The sequence below is a fragment of the Python bivittatus genome, unplaced genomic scaffold (genome assembly GCF_059951505.1).
Source record: "Python bivittatus isolate LINGU-HERP-01145 unplaced genomic scaffold, Pbiv_v1 ctg000080_np1212, whole genome shotgun sequence".
NCBI classification, from domain to species: domain Eukaryota; kingdom Metazoa; phylum Chordata; class Lepidosauria; order Squamata; family Pythonidae; genus Python; species Python bivittatus.
Window position 1 is genome coordinate 23923167 of NW_028277035.1, and position 22607 is coordinate 23945773.

The 22607-nt window shown below is 39.8% G+C and overlaps 1 protein-coding gene across 1 annotated transcript; it reads right to left on the reverse strand.

Moving 5' to 3' along the window:
- Positions 1 to 2141: 2141 nt before the first annotated feature.
- On the reverse strand, positions 2142 to 20563 carry BOD1 (biorientation of chromosomes in cell division 1). Its single transcript, XM_007424348.3, has 4 exons — positions 20230 to 20563; positions 13790 to 13914; positions 6394 to 6593; positions 2142 to 5039 (listed from the first exon to the last, which is right to left on the reverse strand). Exons 1-3 carry the CDS (start codon positions 20419 to 20421, stop codon positions 6395 to 6397), a joined length of 516 nt encoding a protein of 171 aa, XP_007424410.1. The 5' UTR covers positions 20422 to 20563; the 3' UTR covers positions 2142 to 5039; position 6394.
- Between the last annotated feature and the right edge of the window lie 2044 nt (positions 20564 to 22607).

Consider the following 22607-nt stretch of genomic DNA (forward strand, 5'->3'; position numbering starts at 1 on the left):
TGACTCACCCAACAGCCTAGCCCACTGCCCAGGGGAAGAACTAGGCCTTCAACACTTTTCAAAAGGCCAGTAGGGTCAGGGGGTATGCAGTTCCATAGGGCAGGCACTGTGACAGAGAAGGCTAACTTCTGGGGCCCCATCAGATGATAATATTTAATAGAAGACCCCTGGAGCATGCTCAGCCTGTCAGATCTCATGGGATGTGCGGAAATAATTGGAGACAGACAGTCCTGTAAATAACCCAGCCCTGTGCCATGAAGGGCTTTACAGGTGATAACCAATACCTTGAATTGCACCCAGAAGCTCAATGCAGCTCACAATATAGCGGTGTTACATGGGAATACTGAGGCACATACGTAGCCGTCTGCATTGCCTGTTCTGGACCACTTGCAGCTTCCATACGATCTTCGAGGGCAACCTTATGTAGAAAGAGCATTGCCATAATCCAGATGGGTGGTGACCACAGCATTAGTGATGGTGAATAGGCCTCTCAGTCTAGGAGCATGCATAATTAGCACCTAAGAAGGATATTTACAAAGGCCTTCCAAGCTATGGCAGCTACCTGCTTTTTAAGCAGGGGCTAAGTCTAGGAGGATATCACCCTTTCATTCCAACTGGTAACTAAGACCTCAGCCAAACTGTATTACAGTCTCAGAATAAACCTCAAGCTCCCTCTGAAACCCAAAAGGGTTTATTAGGCACCTGCAATGGAACAACCTAATAGGTACTACCTCCTTGCAATGGGAGGTGGCTGTGGAGAACTTCAAAGAAATCTAAGTGATCTATGATTAGGGACTGATGCTAATTTTCCCCATATCCCCAAATTATGTTGTCACAGCCCCAATATAAAAACCAAAACTAGCATGAGACCTCTCCTGTGCATCAGGCCCTCAATGATCTGCATTAGGTCTATGTTTGCCATGATGACCATAAACTTCTGAGCCATCTCTGACTCTGCATCCAGAGAAGGCAGTTTGAGGTCTCCCAATACCATAACATTAGGAAAAGCCACTACCAATCTGGCCAAATCTGAAGAAATCTGATAGGGAAGCTGGTACAGCAGAAGCAATCCCGACTGATCTCTAGAGCCCAATTTCACTAACAGCATCTAACATTCATTATTTGCAGCACAGTGCCCCTGGAAGCCACAAGAGTCTTCCAGATGGTAATAGCCACATCCCTACTCCTATCCTGGGGTTCTGGCTGATGCCAAACTAAGAGACAGATTTTCACAGCTTCAGTTAGCATCTGCACTATCCATTTGGGATTCATAAATACTATGAGCAGGGAGTGCTATATATGCTGCCTCAAGTGCCTGTAATGAAAGGTGGTATATATATAAGAAGACAACACAAGACTATTCTTCTTTCTGTTCATTATTATTCTCCTAACTTCCAGCAAGCTATAAAAATTCTGTAAAGATTGAAAAATGGCAAATTCTAGAGGCTATAAAAGACAGCTCTTTTGGTTTCAAAACTGAAATTATTTGCTCATAAAAAAAAAAAATACTATGCAGTGTCAGAATGTTACCTCATCTTGCCCATTAGAGGTGGAAGTAATCAAAATGAATGTATGAATGTATACATGCTAACATATTAGCATAGCACTGTCCCTTGGAAATCTTGTAGAATTTTTTCCAATCAGTTTACATAGGACTGAGTTAGACAGACTAGTGGTCTGATTTGGTATAATAGAATTGCCTGCATTCCTTTGATGTTGCTCCAACTTTCTCTCACCTCATATATCTTTTCAACAGAATTGTCTCTGACAAAGACAAAATATGAAGCCAAAGTATCAACAGAAGGACATCAGGAGAGCACTCATAGTAATCTTCCTAACACATTTCAGACATAAGAAGCTAAAAATGACAGTTTTAGTATCAGTCTCTGCAGGATTTCCAAAAGATTAAGGGCATGGCTATGAAGGGATAAAAAGTAAAAACTAGATGAAGAGAAGCCACAAAACAGACGTGGGAAGATACAGAATCTGAAAACTATACACAGCAATTAGGACTAGGTTGTCCAGGTCAGTAACAGGAATTATCAAATTACCGGAACATTTTGCAATGTGTCAAGAGTTGGCTAACGATACAGAGGGTTATTTACAAGGCAGAGCTATATAACAGAGACTGATTTTCCCAATTATAAATTCAGTATTTTCATTTTTTAAAATAATTTTTATTGAAAATTTTAATAACAATAGTAAAAGACAATGCAAACTAAACTCAGAAAGAAAAGAGAAAATAAAGTGTAAAGAAAAAAAGCAAGAAGAGAAATAAGAAAAGGAGAAAATAACTATTTAAAGAAGTGATGTTCAATCTTCATCACAAGTACAAACTTAATAATTCTTTAACCCCCTATAAGGTTACATGCAAGTATCTTTTCATCCCATAATCCATCACTTATTCATGCGCAAATCCATAAATCATTAACATTTCAGTCCTGGTGTCAGCAACAAGTGCATAAGGGTTCCCAGAGCTTTATAGGAACATGTCTTGTTTTAACCTTGGTCAAACCAACCAACTTTGTACTCCTTCCTTTTGCTTCTAACAGACTTGATCTTTAATTCATTCAGGTGTTGTTGTAGGATTTGATATCTCTTCAAATTTTCTTTTTCCCATCTCAAAGGCTTCTTTGAGGCTTTAGCAAACTGCTTTTGTAAATCCAGTAAGGAGTTATTATCCAGGTCATTCTCTTGGCTTATCATTTGTATTTCCACTTTAACTGTCATTTCTGTCTTATAATCCACATTTTTTTTCCATTTTCCAGTATTTAACATGTTCGGTATATGCTAATCTTTCGGCAACAGGTGAGGTTTGTTTCAATTCTTTATCCTGTAGATCTTCTAAGGTAATCTCTTACAAATCTGTAATTTCTTCTTTAACATCTTTTGGAAATAATCTATCCATAGAAGCAGACATCATTCTTAACACTGTAGCTGCTATTTTCTGACCCCATTCTTCAAAGATCTCCTTTCACATGCCATACTATTTTCTGTCATTTCAATACTGACAAAAAACAAAAGGCAAGCCTTTCTCTTTTTTTCCCCCCTTTTCCCTTTTCTGCCTGGAATTTTTAGTTTCCAATTTCTGAAATCATAAAATCTTTTTGTTTTTTGTTATGACTTAAGATAGACTAAACAATTTGATTCCCACAAAGTTGCTATCTATTTATATATTTTCAAAATCTTATAGCAAAAGTCCTAATGTTCCAAATTTGTCTGGTCCCTTAATTTACCTATAACTTTCTTGAGTTAAATTCTTGTTTAGCTTTTTGCTGTTTATTTCAAATTCTTAAGTTTATAGTTAATTTTTCTTTTATTCTGGAATGAAGATAAACTCACCAGGTGGCTTTGCTAACTTGTCATTTTGAAGGTCTCTATTAGCCTTAAGATAGTTAAATAGTTGATTTCCAAAAGTGATTAGTAAGTGAGGTTAACAAACCCAGTTTCCTTAAAAAGACTCTGTCGTGGTTGACAGCTTAATGGCTTCCCTTCGTCTCCTGGTGCTCAAACCCGCAGGAAACTGCTGTCCTGTGATCTCTTCACAAGGAGCAGCTGTCCGGAACACAAGTGGGCAATCTCCTGTCCTCTCCTTTTCCAGAGAGGTTTTGTGGGACCAGTCTACTCGCTGGTCCTTCGGTCATGACTGCAACATCATCTCCACTTGTTCGGGGACATGTTAGCTTGCTGTTCCTCACTCTGAAGTCCATAAATTCAGTATTTTCAAAGGAAATATTTGATACTGCAGACTATCTGGACATAATGGATGACTTAAACAAAATTAAAAATGTATATCAAATTTATTGTACTTCTATTATAATTTGAAGAACAAATTTAGAATGAGTGCAAGTTTACACACCTATCCTTAAACTACATTGTTAGCAATTACAGGACTTTTTGCATGTAAAAAATATGGAAAGTGAGATAAAACATTACAAATACTTCCTGTAGAGTAAGAATGATATAGTCCCGAACATATTAGCCTAGTTTGCACATTGCACTAAACCACAGTTTATTTAACTAGGGTGAAGATACTGCTTTATGAAGGCACACTGCGATCAGAACACTTATTCAGATGTCAAACATTCAATTTTTGAAGCCTTCTCACCCTTACAAATTCCTAAGAAATCCCTAGAAATGGACAGCAAATATCACTGTGCAGATACATCAGTTCACTGTGATGGAAAAGGCATTCATATATAAAACACTTCCACATCTGAGATTTTTCTAGCGTTTTATTATTAAAAGTGTTCCAGATATTTGCTTGCCAAATATTTGTGCACAAATGTCCACCGGAGAGTTTATGTGACTCTCTAAGCAGCTTTGAACAGGCACCTGAAGAATCTCACAAACGAGAGAACTTTTTCCAACTGCAAAGCCCCCAGAAACCATTTCTTGTTCCATACCAATTTCTTTGATCAGGCTGGGAAGGGAGCTGAGCATCAAGGTATGACAGATATCGCCTCCAGAAATCTGGAGAGGCTTTGCTTTGGACACTTGTAGAAAGCCAATTATGAAAAATTCTTGCTGTTGAAGGAGACTTGGTTAGGCACTGCAAGTGAGGTATTACTTAAATTCAGTAAGGTTCTAGGCCCCAAGGATCTTTTTCTACTAAATTGATCTGCTTCATGCTTGCATGCCCACTGCTCAATTACCCAGCCAAAGGTCTTCTGACACAGTGGCCTCTGAGGAAACCAAGCATACTTAAAATGCCCCCTTTCCTATTGCTACATTTCCAAATACCACCAAATCCACTAACATCACACCAGAAACCCTTTCCCCTATTGTGGCTCCTTAAAAGGTGCCACTCCCCAAACATAGAAATAGCCAAACAGATGCTACTTCAGAAAATAGCAATACTCTTTCACATCTAGCTTATCCCTCCATACCACACAGAAACCACTGGTGACTTTTGCCAACCCTGTTCCTCAATCACAGTTGATATTAGCTGACAATCTGTATTCCTGCAGATATGTAGCCTGCTGCCAAATAGTCAGCCTTGGTTTTGAAACTGCAGCCACCTTAAATCCAGATATGCACTGCAAAAGGAAAAGATAAACATCAGTTTTACTATACTGTCATTAAATCAGCTGCTAGTTCAACTTAATTAAGATTCGTAGACAAACAAAAAAGGCTCTGAATTCAGCATTAACCTGATTGCTCAGTTTGTCCACAGCAGGATTTGATGCACCAATATGCTGTGATAACCAAGCAAAGATCAAGGAATGGACTCCCTGTGTTGCATCAGGGTACAGATTCAGTGACTGTATTTTCCCTTGATAACTAGCTAAAATACAGAGTTATTAACACTAAAGAGTGGAGTCTCATCCCTACATCTGACTTGCCTTTAAAAGAGTCCTAGAAGGAACAAGAAGTTGTGCTTTACAATGCCTCTGAGGCATAGCTTTAAAAGAGATTCTGCATTCTGTGCCCAAGTAAAGGGAGGGATATGACCTTAATGCCACACTGAACTTTATATGCGTACCAAGCATGAAGTCAGAGAAAACCCTCTGCAGTAGAGGCCAAATTTTCTCTATTATACTCTACCGGGGCCTTTCAGCTGGTTCATTTACAGCCTACTTATACTTACAGGGGAGCAACTCATGATCCTGGTGAAGAAGGGAAGTTCTCTGACTGAAAGAAAAACTTCCTATTCCCTTCTTTGAGCAAGTTGGACCTCTGCTGAAAATAGGGACTGTAGACCTCATTCTCTAGGTCTAAAAGAGGTTTCCTGAACTTCTAACATCACGAAAGCAAAGCAAAGCAGCATACATTAAAATTCACTGCAATAATTTTTGAATTAGAATGCTGGGTTGTGTTATATGAAGCACCTAATAGAATGGTTAGTATCTGCTAACCTTGGGATGCTCTATCTGGAATTTGCAAAACACACCAATGTCCTACAATTACCATAGTGATAGCTACTGGCTCCTTATAAATTGTGAGAGTTACCCAAAATCAGTCCATTGTCTTTAAGCTCAGCTGAAGCAGCACATTTCTCTACAAATGAATCTATGTCATTCTTTACATTTTTAATGGCTTTTTCCCTCCCCACTTTTTACAAGATTAATAGACTCTTAATAAAGCAAGCCTACACTTAAGGATCATTTGGACTGCAATCCTTCCTATATCTTTGAGTTGCTAGTCAATAACCAAATTGTTGTCTAGCCTAGTAAAAATATACTGTTATTAACAGAGAGGACCAGTACAATGCTGCAGTGTTTCTAATGACAAATATTACAGACTTCAAAGTCACAGCTTGTTCTTACTTTTGGCAGTAATTTTGGCACTGATCTTACGATCAAATACTGACTTTTGGCTATTTAATTTACATGAGTGGTACACAAAAGGGTTACAAGTGCGTGCAAAGGAAGATGTATAGCAATACCAGACCTTAAGAGGCATCTTGGGTTGGAGCGGAAGGATCCTGACTCTCAGGTTCTGGGGGAGGAGCTGGCACTGATTCCTCTTTCTTCTGCGCAGCCAGGAAATCATGAATTGCCTTCTCTATCTGTGGTCTGAAGATGTGGTTTAGTTTTGGATCCACCACCTGAGAAATTATTCTGTCCACTCCAGCTTCCAGCATCCCTGACCTGGGGCAGAGACAAAGGAGCCATTCAGCTTCTGTCAAAGATCTTCCCTGCTGCCCCCACCTAGAACTCTCTGGAGCCATCATGTCAACTGCAGTTAGCCTTAAAGTGGTAAGAATGACAGCATTCTAGGTAGCATTTACATGGGAGAAGCACCCCACCTTTTGTAAAGAAAACCCAGATGGTTTTGAACTTGCCACTTTCTAGGGTGCTTGCAGAATGGACAACAGACATCTGGTCACCAATCACTTAAAAAGTATCCTGGTCAGGAGTTGTGGTAGGGTACTTGTGGGACGCAAACCTACAAATAAAACATGCCTTGACACAAAGCAGAGGGGAAAAAAAAACATACCCATTGGTAGAGATAGGTGGGAGATGAGGGAGGTGATATTTTTTGGCTGGTAAAAGAGAAAGGTGGCCTTCACCCCAAGCTCTACCACTGTCAATTGCTCTGACATCTGCCAAGTCTAGACATATGGGAACTTTTTCACAAGACAAAAACAAACATTTCCAACACATGACAAAGAGCTTTTTTGAGAACAGTATGTCAAAACCCAAGAAGTGACATTGCTTCAAGGCTACGTTGGATAAAGAGAGCAGGGAATCAGCTGTCTGGTTGGGTTAAGTCATGTCTGCAACAGGCTAGGAAGCAAAAACAGAGACACTGAAGAGCATTTGGGAACGCAGATGCAAACCTAATGTGACCCTACCTCCTGGGCAGAAAACTAACAGTACATGCTATTTTGAGGCTACGTGGGCACTTAAGAAGATCAGTATTCTTTGACACTCAGCCTTTCAGAAGGGCAGTCTAATCTGGCATGAACTCTGATCTGCTTGAATGCTTTTCCACCTCCTACATGGTGTGCTGCGCCTTGTACTGCAGTGGCAGCTCCATGCAATGCAGATAAATGCTGCAATATTGCTATTATAGTGGGCAGGCTCTCCACAGTAGCAGAATTGAACCCAGAAACGATCACTGGGTGCTCTGAGTATCCACAAGATTAGCAAAGGTAGACAAAACAGAATCCAGTTGATGGTGTCATATTTATCTTATTTCTGAGCCAAGCTTATTATATGAAAAAACAGGGGATCAAGATTATGTAGCTGCCTAGTTTGTCCCAAGCTATTATAAAACTAGAAAAAGGAAATTCATAATCACATGACAAGCAAATCTATGAATTAGTGAGAAAGATGCTGTCCTTTCCTTAGCATTTATTCTATTTCATCAAGGTTTGCCTCAGATTGTAATTTTAATTCCTTAATTCTCCACTTTGACCATATCTATATCATAAAAATGGCTTACAAAGTGCATTTTGGAATACTTCAGTGATAATCAATATTTAGCTCTGCCTATATTGTGTCTTTCTGTCTGGAAAGCAATCAAAGAAATGCTTAGTAGTCTCTGTCCTACCCTGATTAAGCCATGCAACGGTTAACAAACTAAACTGAACTATGTTTTGAACCCAATGTGCTCCTGCTCTATTTATACGGAACACCCACCTCTTATTTCATACAAATGAGTCCTGCAAGACTTGCTATGCTGCAAGGCGCTCAACACTTCAGTGAGGGCTGTATTTGAAAGTATAGCAGATGGGGCTAGGGCAAAATTAATGTCCATTTAATTCACACTGACATTAAATTAACATTAAATATAGATAAGATTATTTTCCAGTTATGGATTTAATATGTACTTTCTATCACATTAAACATTACCATCTGGTAGCAGCTTTCTGAGCTTCTGAAGATTTTGTCCATGACCTTTGGGGGAAACATGCAGCTCAGGGGTGTTCATGCTGTGCACTTCTATGGCATTTATTTATCAGTAATAAACGAAGGAAGACGTGCAGCTACATCACCTGAAGGTTCTGAAATGATGTTGGGGTCTGCTGCTTGCCACCCTGGATCAGCATCACATACAGTTTGCCCCTTTAACATCTATGTGAACTTACAGATGATATGAAGCATTTATTTTCATTTAATGGTAGGGAGATTCTCAAAGTTCTGAAATATTTCTAAAGCATATTCATGGACTTCATATGGAAAAAAACCCAAAAGCTTATTCTAGCAAAATTAGAAGTGCTATTAATTAGCAGGAAGGACAACCTGGACAGCAAGTACAACTTTGATTAACTAGGTCTGCATTCCCCTTGAGTAATAAGATTCAGAACTTGGGCATGGACCCCGCTTTACTTTGTGAATTTAAGCTGCTCTCACTGTTGCTCCCAGAAGAGATTTTCAGTTAGCGTGCTAGCTGCCTTTTTCCTGGAGAAAGCTAATCTGGTCACTTCCTCATTTGTTAATTTTTCAGTTGAATCTATAGGCTGCCCCAATCTGTCATGACTCTGGGCAGCCTACAAATACACCATAAAAAATGAAAGATTAAAAACAAAGAATTACCTCACCAAAAGGAGAAGGTCCAGAAACCCCTCCCCCCACCACCAATGACCATTAAAAGACCGAAACATCACCCACTTTAACCCAGGGCCCAGGTTTTAAGGGTTCATTTAATTAGGGCCAGGATGGGTCTCAGGGAGAATTATGGTATTCCAAAGAGTATTAGATGACTGCAACATGTTCCAGGTGGCACTTTCCTTAAAAAGTTTTTAGAAATTTCAGCAGGGTGTAGTATACTAGCTAGAATCTATTTCACAGAGCATTTTTTACAAGTCTTTTTTGTTACACTGACTTTTAATCTGGGCATAATTGAAGTTGTTAGCACTTTGTGACTGAAACAGCATAAAAGCTGACAGATAAGCAAGCCAGCAAGGAAGCATTATCCACAAACCCTGTATTGCCTATGGCCAGGTCATTTGTCGTGTTCTATATGCATCTTTGGTGACGCGGTGGCGCAGCGGCTTAATGACGCTGAAAGTTGCCGGCCAGAAATGGTCGACGCTTCAGCAGTTCGAGTCCAGCCTTCGCATTAAACAGGGTGAGCTCCTGTTTCCTCCCCAGTTCCTGTCAACCCAACAGGTCGAAAACTCACGTGAGTAGATAAATGGGTACTCTCACTCCGGTGGGAGGAAAAATGCTGGCGGCGCAGCAAAAAGGAGTTGGGAACAGTTGCTGGTAAGCGCGAAAAACCGCGCGCCCGAAAAGGGCGCGAAGCAACGAAAACCCCGCCTCCTGTGCTCACCAGCTGGGCTCTGCTGTAGGAAGGAGGCTCTGGCAAACCACTTCCGAAAAACAATTGCCTTGAAAACTGCAAGGACTCGTCCAAGCAGTCACTGCAGGGTCATCAATGACTGAGCGCAGACAAAAAAAAAAAAAAAAAAAGCATCTTTAAAATTGCCAGTTAGGGCCTTGAGTTAGGTCCTTTGCCTTCTGAGAGACTGGAGGTTAGAATTTAGAACAGGGCTTTATCAGCAACGGCACAAAGAAGTGGGATGCCTTATGCTCTTTCTCTGGAAGCTCAGTCAACTTCTCTTCTTTTAGTTTTTGGGAAAACAACATTAGACAGATCTAATAAACAAACCATTAAAAACAATAATAGGATTTACCACCCACTCTAACCCAAGGCATGGGGAAAGAGCCAGGTTTTCAGGGCACTTTTAAACACAATCAAGGTAGTGACCAGAAGTATCTCAGGGTGGATGGTGTTCCAGAGGTCAGGAGGTATGACAGAGAAGGCACGCTTTAGGTTCCATTAGGCAACATTGCTTAATGGATGGGACCTGGAGCATGCCAATTCTGCCCAATCATACAGAAACCATAGAAGATAGATAGTCCTTCAGATAATCAAGCCCTATGCCTGAAGGCATATGCAAGAAAGGCTTTATAGATAATAACCAGCAATTTGAATTCCACCAGAAAGCTTGCTGGTAACCAGTGCAGCTCAGGGAGTAAATTACATGGACATGGTTATCTAAACCACTGTTACGTGGGCCTGATGAGGCATGCCCATAATTGCCCATGCTGGTGAATTCTGATCAGCTGCAGCTTCTGAGTGGTTTTCAAGGGCAGCCCCACATGCAATAGTCTATTCACAAGGTGAGCAAAATGTGAGTGACTGCAAGGTCTCCCAGTCCAGGTAAGGGCAACATTGGCACATAATATGGATTTGTGCAAAGGCCTTTTTAGCCACGGCTGTCACCTCCCCTTGACCAGGAGCTGTGAGTCCAAGAAGATGCCCACGTTGCAGACCAGCCCTGAAGGGATAAGTGCAATCCCACTGAGGACTAAAATGAAATGTCCCCGGCCCCAGGGGATCTAAAAACTGACAGCCACTCAGACTTGGCATGGTTGAACTTTAATCTGTTCCTCCCCATCCAGTCCCCTACAGATTCCAGAAACTCAGACAAGGCTTTGACAGCACCACCTGGTCAGTCTGGGGTCAAAATGTATAATTGGGTATCTTCCATGTATTGATGATACCTGACCCCAAACTGACAGATGACCTCAACCAGTAACTTCATGTAGATATTAAACAGAAGGGACAAGAGTGTAGAGCCATGAGGTACCCCACACCCCAGGGGCTTTAGACTCAATCTCTTCCCTCCTGTCAATATCAAAGGGACCTAACCACAAAGAAAGAACAACTGAAACACTGTGCCTTCTCTCCCAATCCACACAGGCAGGCCACAATGATATGGCTGATGATACTGAGAAATCAAGAAGAATCAGGATGGTTGCACTACTCCCATCCCGGCTCCACCAAAGGTCATCAGCAAAGCAGAACCAATGCTGTCTCAGTATTAGATCTGGATTTGAAACCTGACTGAAAGAGATCCAGATACTCACTTTCTTCCAGGAGTACCACCACTTTCTCAACAACTTTCCTTTTCCTGGGAAAAGAAAGATAGCAGCTAGCTAGGAGACATATCTGTCTCACTTTGAACTCTCACCACACATTGTTATGGTACTTCTGTATATTTTAGCATATCTAAACATAGAAAAAGAATCAGGTCAGACTTATTACTCCTTGCTTCAATATTAAATATGTATTTTCAAGAAGGTGAAAAATTTATAAGTGGAGAGATAGTCATTTGTAAGGCTGGAAGACCTAATTTTTTTTAAAAAACAAAGATTAAATCTTCCAAGACTCTTTCTTCAGAATGGTCAGAATCACCTTATTGTTTTCAATATCTCCAAATAAGCAGCATAAGTCAAAAGGAATTACAAAAACAAGGCAACTGCTTAGAGATTTGACAAGATGTAAAAAACTCACACAAAACTCAGAACATCTGCTGGGGCTCATTTACAAGATGTTATTGAAATATGATTTAGAAACTAAACAAATTAAAGAAGGTATGATTAAATGGATGAAAAATTTAAACTACACAATTGATATACAACAACAGGAGTATCAATGGAAGACAAATGAATATTACATATAGAGAAAACTGGTACAAGAAGTTTTACCACTGGTATCTTGTTCCAGTGGGGATTGCTAAAATAAATAACTCAATTTCTAAAAACTGCTGGAAATGCAATAATTAGCTCATATTCTTTTCTATCTAGTGGTAGTGTTGTAAAGCTCAACAATTCTGAAAGATGAAACAACTTTTAAAGGCTGAATTCTCTTTTTTGCCAACTGTTTTTGTTAAACATTACCAAACTTTATATCCCTACAAAATATACCAAGTTGGCTTTGTATATGATAACAGCTGCCAAGATTCTTTATGAGTTTTACTAGAGATCACATATAACTCCCTCTTTAGAAGAATGGCAAATTAAGCTATGGGAATATTCATCATTGTTAAAAATAACCTTATATTTGAAAAATAAGTTTGATACATAATTTAATTCGTCTTGGAAAACATGCAGATTATAATTCTACAGATGGATATGTACTATATCTGAAGTTTAGGTTTTCTTAACATAAGGCTTTCATGTATTAGTTTTTAGCTTGATAAAGATAGGATTTTTAGATTGGATAGAAACTTTTGTTAATTGTTAATTCTTATTTATGATTCATATTATACTGATCACTTTTTAAAGTACTGAACATTGACTTGATTCAATAATGGTTTTGAAGTCTTAAACTGATACAAGACATGCTAATATGCAATACTAATCTAATGTTACTTTGAATTTTTATTCAGTTTTGTACAGCTTGTAGAACTCTTTTCTATTTTCTTTTAGTTTTTCTTATTCTTTTTCTGTTTTTCCTCTTGGCTGTGTTTTTAAATATCTACTAATAAATACACACACACACATTTTAGCACATGTATGGCAGCAGATTGTAATCCATTATTTCCTCTTCACTGCATGCTTCAAACAGAAGATGTGTTTCTCTCATTTCTCTTGAATAATTTATTATATTAAAATTAAAAAGTTGCGGAAAGCATTCAAAATCTAATTTTACTTGAACCGCAGGATGCAATTAAAGTAATGAATATTCTCTACATATTTACAAAGAACACATGCTGTGCTATGTGAGCTGAATTAACTGCAGTAACAACTCAGGAAACTTTTCAAAAAGTATGTTACCACTGCACTCTGCTGGACAAAATTACACCCCACAACTTTAAGCTAATGGAACTACTGAGTCTTCTTTTGGATTGGAGGTGAGAAATGTTGACTAGATTTAACATACTGCAAGTTAGTAATATGCTGTTTTCTCCTCAAAATAATGGTTGCTTGTAGCCCTCCCTTATGTTGCCACTTGCTCTAGAAACATGAGCCCTATGAGAATGCTCAAGTGCCCCATTATATTACATTTATATATCGCATATATGTTTTCTTTCTCTGAGAATTCAACCAAATATATGGGGATTTCCAGGTAAACTCTGTCATCCCTCCTTAATTGAAGCATACTATTTTCCTGAGAAACACATCTTCTATTTGAAGCATGAAGTGAAGAGGAAATAATGGATTACAATCTGCTGCCATACATGTGCTAAAATGTATCTGTGTGTTTAAAAACATAGTCAAGAGGAACAACAGAAAAAGAATAAGAAAACTAAAAGAAAATAGAAAAGAATTTTCTACTGCATGAACTCAGGAAAAGGCAGGTCTTCTTTAGGAGTTTACAGGAGCAGCGAGCCCACATCCTCTTGGATGCACGAATAGCTGCACAACATCAAAATATCCAAGCAGGCTGTCAGTTGGCAACAGGTACCTAAATAACACTTCAATAGATTTAACATATATAGATGAAGGCCTACAATCCACCAGGAAGCATTCTTATAATTTCTATCCAAATATAAGGATTTATTTACCTACAATAATTTACATATTTAATACCTTCTACTTACTGAATCACACTTTGTCTGAGCCCGTTCCGCAGCTGGTTTTTGTTCATTGCTGGGTTCCATTCTTGCTTATCCAGGTGGGTAGATACAAAGTTGTCCACTTTCTGTCTCAAATTCTGGTAAGCTGGCTAAACAAAATTGCACAATGAATACAACATACTTGAAAGGTTTCTTATAAAATCCTTCTTGGGGAAAAAAAATCTACCCTTGTCAAATTTTTGACAAACAATTCTAAAAGAAAAACAAAACAAAGTCTAACAGTAAATTTAAACATAAGAAAATGATATAAGCAATGTGTGCCTCAGAAAGCATGGAATAATCATACAGGAATCCCTTCTAAGGCACACTCTGCTTATTGAGCACATGCTTCATACCCATTACTTTGGAGCAGCACAAAGAATATCCTTCTAATACAGTGAGGGAAAAAATTATTTGATCCCCTGCTGATTTTGTACATTTGCCCACTGACAAAGAAATGATCAGTCTATAATTGTAATGGTAGGTTTATTTTAACAGCGAGAGACAGAATAACAACAAAAAAATCCAGAAAAACGCATTTCAAAAAAGTTATAAATTGATTTGCAGTTTAATGAGTGAAATAAGTATTTGACCCACAAAACATGACTTAGTACTTGGTGGCAAAACCCTTGTTGGCAATCACAGAGGTTAGACATTTCTTGTAGTTGGCCACCAGGTTTGCACACATCTCAGGAGGGATTTTGTCCCACTCTTCTTTGCAGATCCTCTCCAAGTCATTAAGGTTTCGAGGCTGACGTTTGGCAGCTCAAACCTTCAGCTCCCTCCACAGATTTTCTATGGGATTAAGGTCTGGAGACTGGCTAGGCCACTCCAGGACCTTAATGTGCTTCTTCTTGAGCCACTCCTTTGTTGCCTTGGCTGTGTGTTTTGGGTCACTGTCCTGCTGGAATACCCATCCATGACCCATTTTCAATGCCCTGGCTGAGGGAAGGAGGTTCTCACCCAAGATATGACGGTACATGGTCCCGTCCATCGTCCTGTTGATGGGGTGAAGTTGTCCTGTCCCCTTAGCAGAAAAACACCCCCAAAGCATAATGTTTCCACCTCCATGTTTGGTGGTGGGGATGGTGTTCTTGGGGTCATAGGCAGCATTCCTCCTCCTCCAAACACGGCGAGTTGAGTTGATGTTAAAGAGCTCGATTTTTGTCTCATCTGACCACAACACTTTCACCCAGTTCTCCTCTGAATCATTCAGATGTTCATTGGCAAATTTCAGATGGGCCTATACGTGTGCTTTCTTGAGCAGGGGGACCTTGCGGGCGCTGCAGGATTTCAGTCCTTCACGGCGTAGTGTGTTACCAATTGTTTTCTTGGTGACTATGGTCCCAGCTGCCTTGAGATCATTGACAAGATCCTCCCGTGTAGTTCTGGGCTGCTTCCTCACTGTTCTCATGATCACTGAAATTTCACGAGGTGAGATCTTGCATGGAGTCCCAGACCAAGGGAGATTGACAGTTATTTTGTGTTTCTTCCATTTGCGAATAATCGCACCAACTGTTGTCACCTTCTCACCAAGCTGCTTGGCAATAGTCTTGTAGCCCATTCCAGCCTTGCGTAGGTCTACAATCTTGTCCCTGACAACCTTGGACAGCTCTTTGGTCTCGGCCATGGTGGAGAGTTTGGAATCTGATTGCTTCTGTGGACAGGTGTCTTTTATACAGGTAACAAACTGAGATTAGGAGCACTCCCTTTAAGAGAGTGCTCCTAATCTCAGCTCGCTACCTGTATACAGTAAAAGACACCTGGGAGCCAGAAATCTTGCTGATTGATAGGGGATCAAATACTTATTTCACTCATTAAACTGCAAATCAATTTATAACTTTTTTGAAATGCGTTTTTCTGGATTTTTTTGTTGTTATTCTGTCTCTCACTGTTAAAATAAACCTACCATTACAATTATAGACTGATCATTTCTTTGTCAGTGGGCAAACGTACAAAATCAGCAGGGGATCAAATAATTTTTTCCCTCACTGTAAGATTATACTGTGCTTCAACTCTGAAAGCAAAAAGATACTTCAGAGCATATAAGGCTTCTAACATAGCACCTGCTGGCTCCTGTCTTTAAAACAAATTCTTTCTTTTCCCCATAGGAGGCAGCCACCCAATCCTGATAAAAGTCTGCTTTAAAGTGTTGCAACTAGCTGTTAAATTCATGACCCCATGTGCTCTGAAGCACCCATGTGCTCTGAAGCGCCCTTTTCCCTTCAAATCCAAAGCACTGCACAGCCCTAGTTCCTCATGTACTACACGGTACATTTTTACTGATTTAAAGAGACTCTCATTAAGTAGGATTTTTGGTAAAGGCTTCCTAAATAATCCTGACAAAATACAACTGATCCTTCTATAATAAACAGAAGAACAGACAGCAAAGCTCACTATTTGGCAAAAAGAAATAGTAGAATAGTAAAGCTTTTATAGAGAAAATGTCATTAGTAAAGGGTGTATTAGACCACTTGAAAGTAGAAAGAGTTATGTATAGTTTGTTAGAGAAAGAAAGGATAAATTTAGAGGAAAATAAAGTATACAGTATTGCTTTCAGAAGATTATATACCAAAGGAACTTTAGTGCAGGGATGCAAATTCTAGATAAGGCTGGATTCCAACCTCTATCATCCCCAGCCAGTATGCCTGTTCCAACTTTAAGATTTAGGTTTGGAATAATTTGTCCTACTATTCATTTTATGAAAGTATGACAATGTTTTTATATATAAACTTTAATACGTGAGATTTAACAAATTCTGAACATCTTCTAACGTGCAGCCTAACATTTACAGATGTTGATAGAAAGGAACTAAATCATAAATTAAAAGGAGATAGTGCTTATGATTATAAACTTTCTATACAGTTTGACCCTAAAAAAGCCTGCCATTGTTCATTAAATATATGTTCTAAATTTCTACATTTAGAAGTGTTATTATACTCTACTATAATTGTTGAAAGTACAAAAATATAGACTGACCATGTTGGGGCAAATGGAATGGAACATCATTCCCAAAAAACTGTCATGAATTCAAAATATGAAATTCTATTGAATTGATATTGTGTACAATATTTACAAATCCTAACTAAATAGAGCTATTTAATGACAAGGTGTTGAATATTTATTTTACACTTTTACTAATTATATTTTACTGTTTGGCTGCATCTGGAGCTTAGGAAATATTACATATATTATTTGTGTTATCAGTATTTATAGAATGCAATACACTCTATAATGTACTGCATTATAATGTACTATAGAACCCAATTCCATGAGGGGAATGAGGACTTGTAGCAGAAACTGGAGACAGAAACAAATATAGAAGTAGTATACAACTATTTTATTATATATAATTAAACTTCATCACATGAGACTAGAGATTGTGTAGTTAGAAGCTCCTGGTTTTAGAGATATGAATTATCTGTTTTTGATGAAGACTATGTTCACCTGTTTGTCTTGATTTTAGCCTCTCATGATACAATATATATTCAATCATCAGATATTACTGGATCAGTTTGAAACAGCTCTGTGACTTTCCCGGCCTACATTAAATCCTTCCATCTTTGATAGGTGCTTTGATTCCTCTTCTGTTCAATGATCTACCTTTGTTCATATAGAAAGCTATGACCTTCTGTTTTTTCTAGTTGGCTTACATCGACTTTCTCTGTTCTTTACGGCTTTTTTGATTTAGATTCAGATACCTTTTCCTTTTGTTTCCCGTGGTTGGTAGCCCACAGGCCTGACAGTAAAGGTACAGAGTTACTGTGGTCAATGCCCACCAGGTTTGTGCTGAAGGCTCAAACCTCAAGCTTATCCTATTATCTCTGGAACTAATGTTGACACGTAATTCCCTCCAGTTTTTTACAGTCTCTGATTGTTAAGTTTGTTAATTGTACATGGATTTTATCAAATACGCACACTGTATTCTATCCAACTTAAATAATATTTACATTTTATTCCTTATCTCTTTTAATTCTTTACTAGTTCTTTCTGCTAACTTACATCCTTAGAATTTAGTTGTGCTTCTGTCTTTCCTCCTTAAAACACTAGTCCCATCTCACTAGTCACTTAGATGGGACTAGTGTTTAAACTTAAGTGTTCTCTTTAGGACGGTATGTTCTGTTTATCACAAAGCAGAATCATTTTTCTATGGATGTTCAGGGTTAATCATGTTCACTTTGTGTTTAAATTTACCACAAACATTGCCACATCACGATCATGTGCTCTGATTAGTACATGTTCTACAGACATGCACTACTGAAAGCATATATTCTGGTTGGGCTATTGTTGGGTATATAAGCACTCCTTTTAGACTCTCTCATGATCTGGGCACTCTGACTGAAGGAGATATCCTAATGTGCACTGTCTTCATGTCTTGTCTTCTGTCCACAACTAAGATCTCAGTATGTTTTTATTTCGTTGATCAGTACAGTTTTAATAAAATGACCTGTATTATTTGTGTTCATGTGTTTTGTTATGTATATCAACATTCAGTAAATGTACATAGCATTCCTAAACTGGGTTTTGGCCAAGATCATAGCTGATGTGGACTTGATAGGAAATATTGTCTAAATTAATTCTTAAAAGTGCAAGTTTTATCAGAAGAAAATAGATTCTGATAGAGCAGGAGACCTTCAGATGGTCACAGTACAACTACTATTGGAATGGTTTGGAAGGAAAAACAAGGAGATTGTAATGGAGATCAGGAAGTAGATAAGAAGCCAGTGAAAGGATTTAAAGTAGATTCTTTAACAATGTCCTATTGATTAAATTCATCTGTATAAATGCCTTAGGCCTAATGAGGAACTTTGAAACCAAAATGGCCCAGTTTAGATACATTAGCTTGCTGTCTTATATGAGTTAAACCATTAGTCCATCTTTCTCTTTGTGACTTTAGACAGTGCTATTTAGGGATACAGCTCTTGTCCAATTATATTAGCCCAATAAATGTTGGGGTATTGAATGCAGAATATCATGTCCCATACACCCTTCTCATGCAACTGCCTTTAAAAACATCACAGCTTGTTAAACGTCTTTTAAAATGTCAAAACTAAGCACTGTGGCTAAAAAGCAACTTACAAGACAAAAACCAGTTATTTACACCTGTAACAAAATAATTAACAAGTGCAGGCCTTCCAAAAAGCAGTAAAAATGGAGCTGTTCAGAAAAGCCCTTGCTATCATCTTGGATGGAGATGTCATTTATCATGGACATTTTAAATGTTAGATGTTACTCTAAATATTTATTGGCTACTTTTATTGTGGATGTTTTATTATTAAGTCCTTTATGTGGATGTTTTATTATGCTGCCACTATTGATATTTTGGTTAGATTTTCTGTAGCTGCCTTGAGTCTGTATGGATTTGGCAACATACAAATCAACTCAGTAGTTTAACTAATTAACTATGAACCTAAGGCTTATGCATTGACTCATATATAAAGTAACTTATTTGGCTGTATCTTCCCCCATCCACATTACACTATAAATTCTGAGCAAGAACGTGCATAGGCAGGCTAACAATGTGGTAACTTTTACAAACAAAATTAGCAATTTCAATCCTCTATTATACATTAATTTCTGTACTAAAAGTACTCTCTGTAGAGAGAATACTAAGAACCTATATGACTGCCAGACCATGGAAATTGTGATAAACTTTAATACCTAAGATTTATTGTAGAATATTTCCTACTCTTTAACATGATAAAATTAAGTAATTTCTCACATCCAGAACAATGGTTCTCAATCTCTCCTATTTCAAGTCTCACCAGTGACTATATTGAAAGAATCTGAGCTACACCATGATAGAGGCAAAAAGTTCACCTTCCCAATGGGCTAGCCTTTTTTTTTTCTCTTTCCATTTGCAAGTGCCCCATCTAGACTAGTCCTGCACAGGTTGAAAAATAGAGTAGGGCTGTGCAGTAATCAGTCCAGATGTGAAGGAGAAAAGGTGCTCACATTCAATTCAAACGCAAGCCCAGCTAAAAATGCAGCTCCTTTGTTGCTGGCAGAGGCGACCAGAGCTTCCTTTTCCCCTTCAAATCCGGATCACCGCACCTAGTGCAGCCCCAGTCTAGGGGACAGGGCTGCTTCTGGACGGATAGCTCCTAGCCCCCCCCCCTCCCCCGCAAAAGACCTGGATTTACTGTTTTGGGAGGAATGAGAAGAAAAAGGTGGAAAGGGCGAAAAAACATGGAAGATTTACAAATGGAAGTTGCTATCGTTCCCTCCATCGCCCCGCAGCAGAATAGCAGCTGTCCCTGGGTTGGAAGTACCCCACAGGACGGACTCACTGGGGTTTCGAAGCTTCTCTGGACATCCCACCCCAGGAGCTTTTTTTCCCTCCAAATTATGGTGGGGGTGGGGGTGTTAAGTTTCCCAGGATGACAGCAGAGGGATCGTGTAGCGCAGGCAAAGTGAGGCGCTACCTTGGTATCGACGTCGGCCAGGCAGTCCCGGCGGAACGCGTCGAAGAGGCCGCGGCTCTTGAGCTGTCCCACGATGAGGGCGATGAGCTGCGCGTCGCCGGGGGGCAGCGAGGCCGGATCGGTCCCGCCGGGCCCCGCGGAGTTCCCGCCGGCTCCACCCGCACCTGAGGATGCCCCTCCGGGCTCCGCCATCCCCCCGCCGGGTCCCCGGGGCCGCGCTGCCCTTCCACTCCCGGCAGGATGTAACGCGGCGGCGGCGGCAGCCACCGCAGAAGTCGGAACTGCAGTAGCTGTTGGCGCGGTTGCTGCGGCGGTCGCAGCTATTCTGCATCACTGCTTCCCGCCGCTTGTTGGGAAACGCAGGCTTGTCAAGGAAAAGCCGACTTTCGCGCGTCTTTATTACGTTGCCGAACCGGCGGCCGGAAGAGGCGCGGGGATGTTGGGTGTTGTAGGAGCAGGTCTGGCTAGAACGGGAGGGACTCGTGGCGATGCAACGCGGGGAAAAATGTTCGGTGCTGCAGGGAGGCAGAGAAATAGGCTTGTAAAGTTCGAGTCTCACCACATTTAGCAGAGCAGCCGTCATCCAGTTGTGCTGGACTGCAGCTGCCATCACCCCCTTAGAGAGAGGAATGGCATAAGGATAATGGGAGTTGTAGTCCATTATTACCTAGAACTAACAGTCTTCGTTGGCCTCCGCAGCGCTTATTGTCCTGCCTGTCCCCAGTGCTTTCCCCCTCTCCTTGTCGATCTTTCGGCATAATGTACCGAAATGACGTTTTATTCATAAAATATTCTGCAGATGTCTCTGCTCTGTTGTGGTGAAAGTGCTGAAACAATCCGAACCTGCAGCAGCTGCAGTGGGCCGGTAGGCGTTAGTGGCACACACAACAGCCCCTAAATGCGTAACAGTCCCTTGCATGTCTCAGTGGACAGAAGAATAGTTCTTGCACTCTTTCATACACTGTACAGATGCACCCAGAACAATATTATGGCTACAATCCAGTTGGCACTGATCTGGGAGGAAGCCCATGGAGAGACACCAACAAGATTGCAGTTAGGCAGCCTCCTGTGTCCAGCCTGCAATGTCACACATTATGAGGGCATAACACCAGGACATTATACTCCCTTCCAACATTTCTTAAAGGCACTAATATCGTCTTTTACTATCAAATGAATGGAGAAAAAGTTACTGCTGAGCAAATTAACACAATTCACTGCAGGAGCACATAGGGAAGCTTTGACACTTGGTAGCTTTTGTATAATAATTGGAAGATACGCTGTTTGGAGTTTGGTGAAGTCCGGTTAACTTCCCATGGAGCTGCTGTCAGATTTGTGTGAAAGTAAATCCCACTGAGAGAGCCTGTTTGGTGTAGTGGTTAAGGCCCCAGGCTAGAAACTGGGAGACTGTGAGTTCTAGTCCTGCCTTAGGCAAAAAGCCAGCCAGGTCACCTTGGGCCAGTCACTCTCTCTCAGCCCCAAGGAAGGAGGCAATGGCAAACCACTTCTGATAATGTTGCCAAGAAAACTGCAGGGACTTGTCCAGGCCGTCACCAAGAATCAAAAGCTGACTCGAAGGCACCAAAAAAACAAAACAAAAACAACCCCACTAAGGTCACTGAGGCAGGATGGTGAAATGCTCACTTAGGGCGCAGCCTGGATAAAATACTTTGTGGAAAGAGAGAACCCCAATGTATGTAAAAAGGCTCAAATACAACCATAGAGAAATGTTACACCTTGACTCTATTCCTGATAAGCAACGGCTGGCCTGTTATTCAAAATGGGTTTCTGCTCATTGACAATTTCTACCAAAAGAGGTTCTTGGTGGTTTTGAAAACTGCTTATGCTACTTTTGGAATGTCACAGCACTTATGACGTTACTCTTTTTTAGAACCATTACTGTTTTATCATATTCTATTTTTCATTGTTGTTTTTTATACTGGATGTATTTGCATGACATACCTATGACTAACCTAACCGTGCTTTATTCAATTAACCCAATTAACTTCTTACAACACAGTAAATCAAAGACTAGCCACCCAAGCTGGATATACACAACATATTAAATGTGTCACGTGCAAACATCAGTTTTTTATTTTGTTTTTATATTTTGCACTGATCTACCTACCACTGATTAATATATGTGATTGAGCCTGCCAAGAACGTGACAAAGAGGCCCCTGTCCTTAACATCAGGTATTTCATGAATGGCTTGGATGGAAGCAGAATGCAGTTTCCATTTGCTTATTCACTTCATTATTATCACCTCAGATACATCTGAGCTGAGTTCAGCTATGTTAAACATTATCCGTTTTTGAGTCCTGATGAGTCTAATGGTATAAAACTGTTTTCTGGATCAGCACAATCTCTTCTAATGCCTAT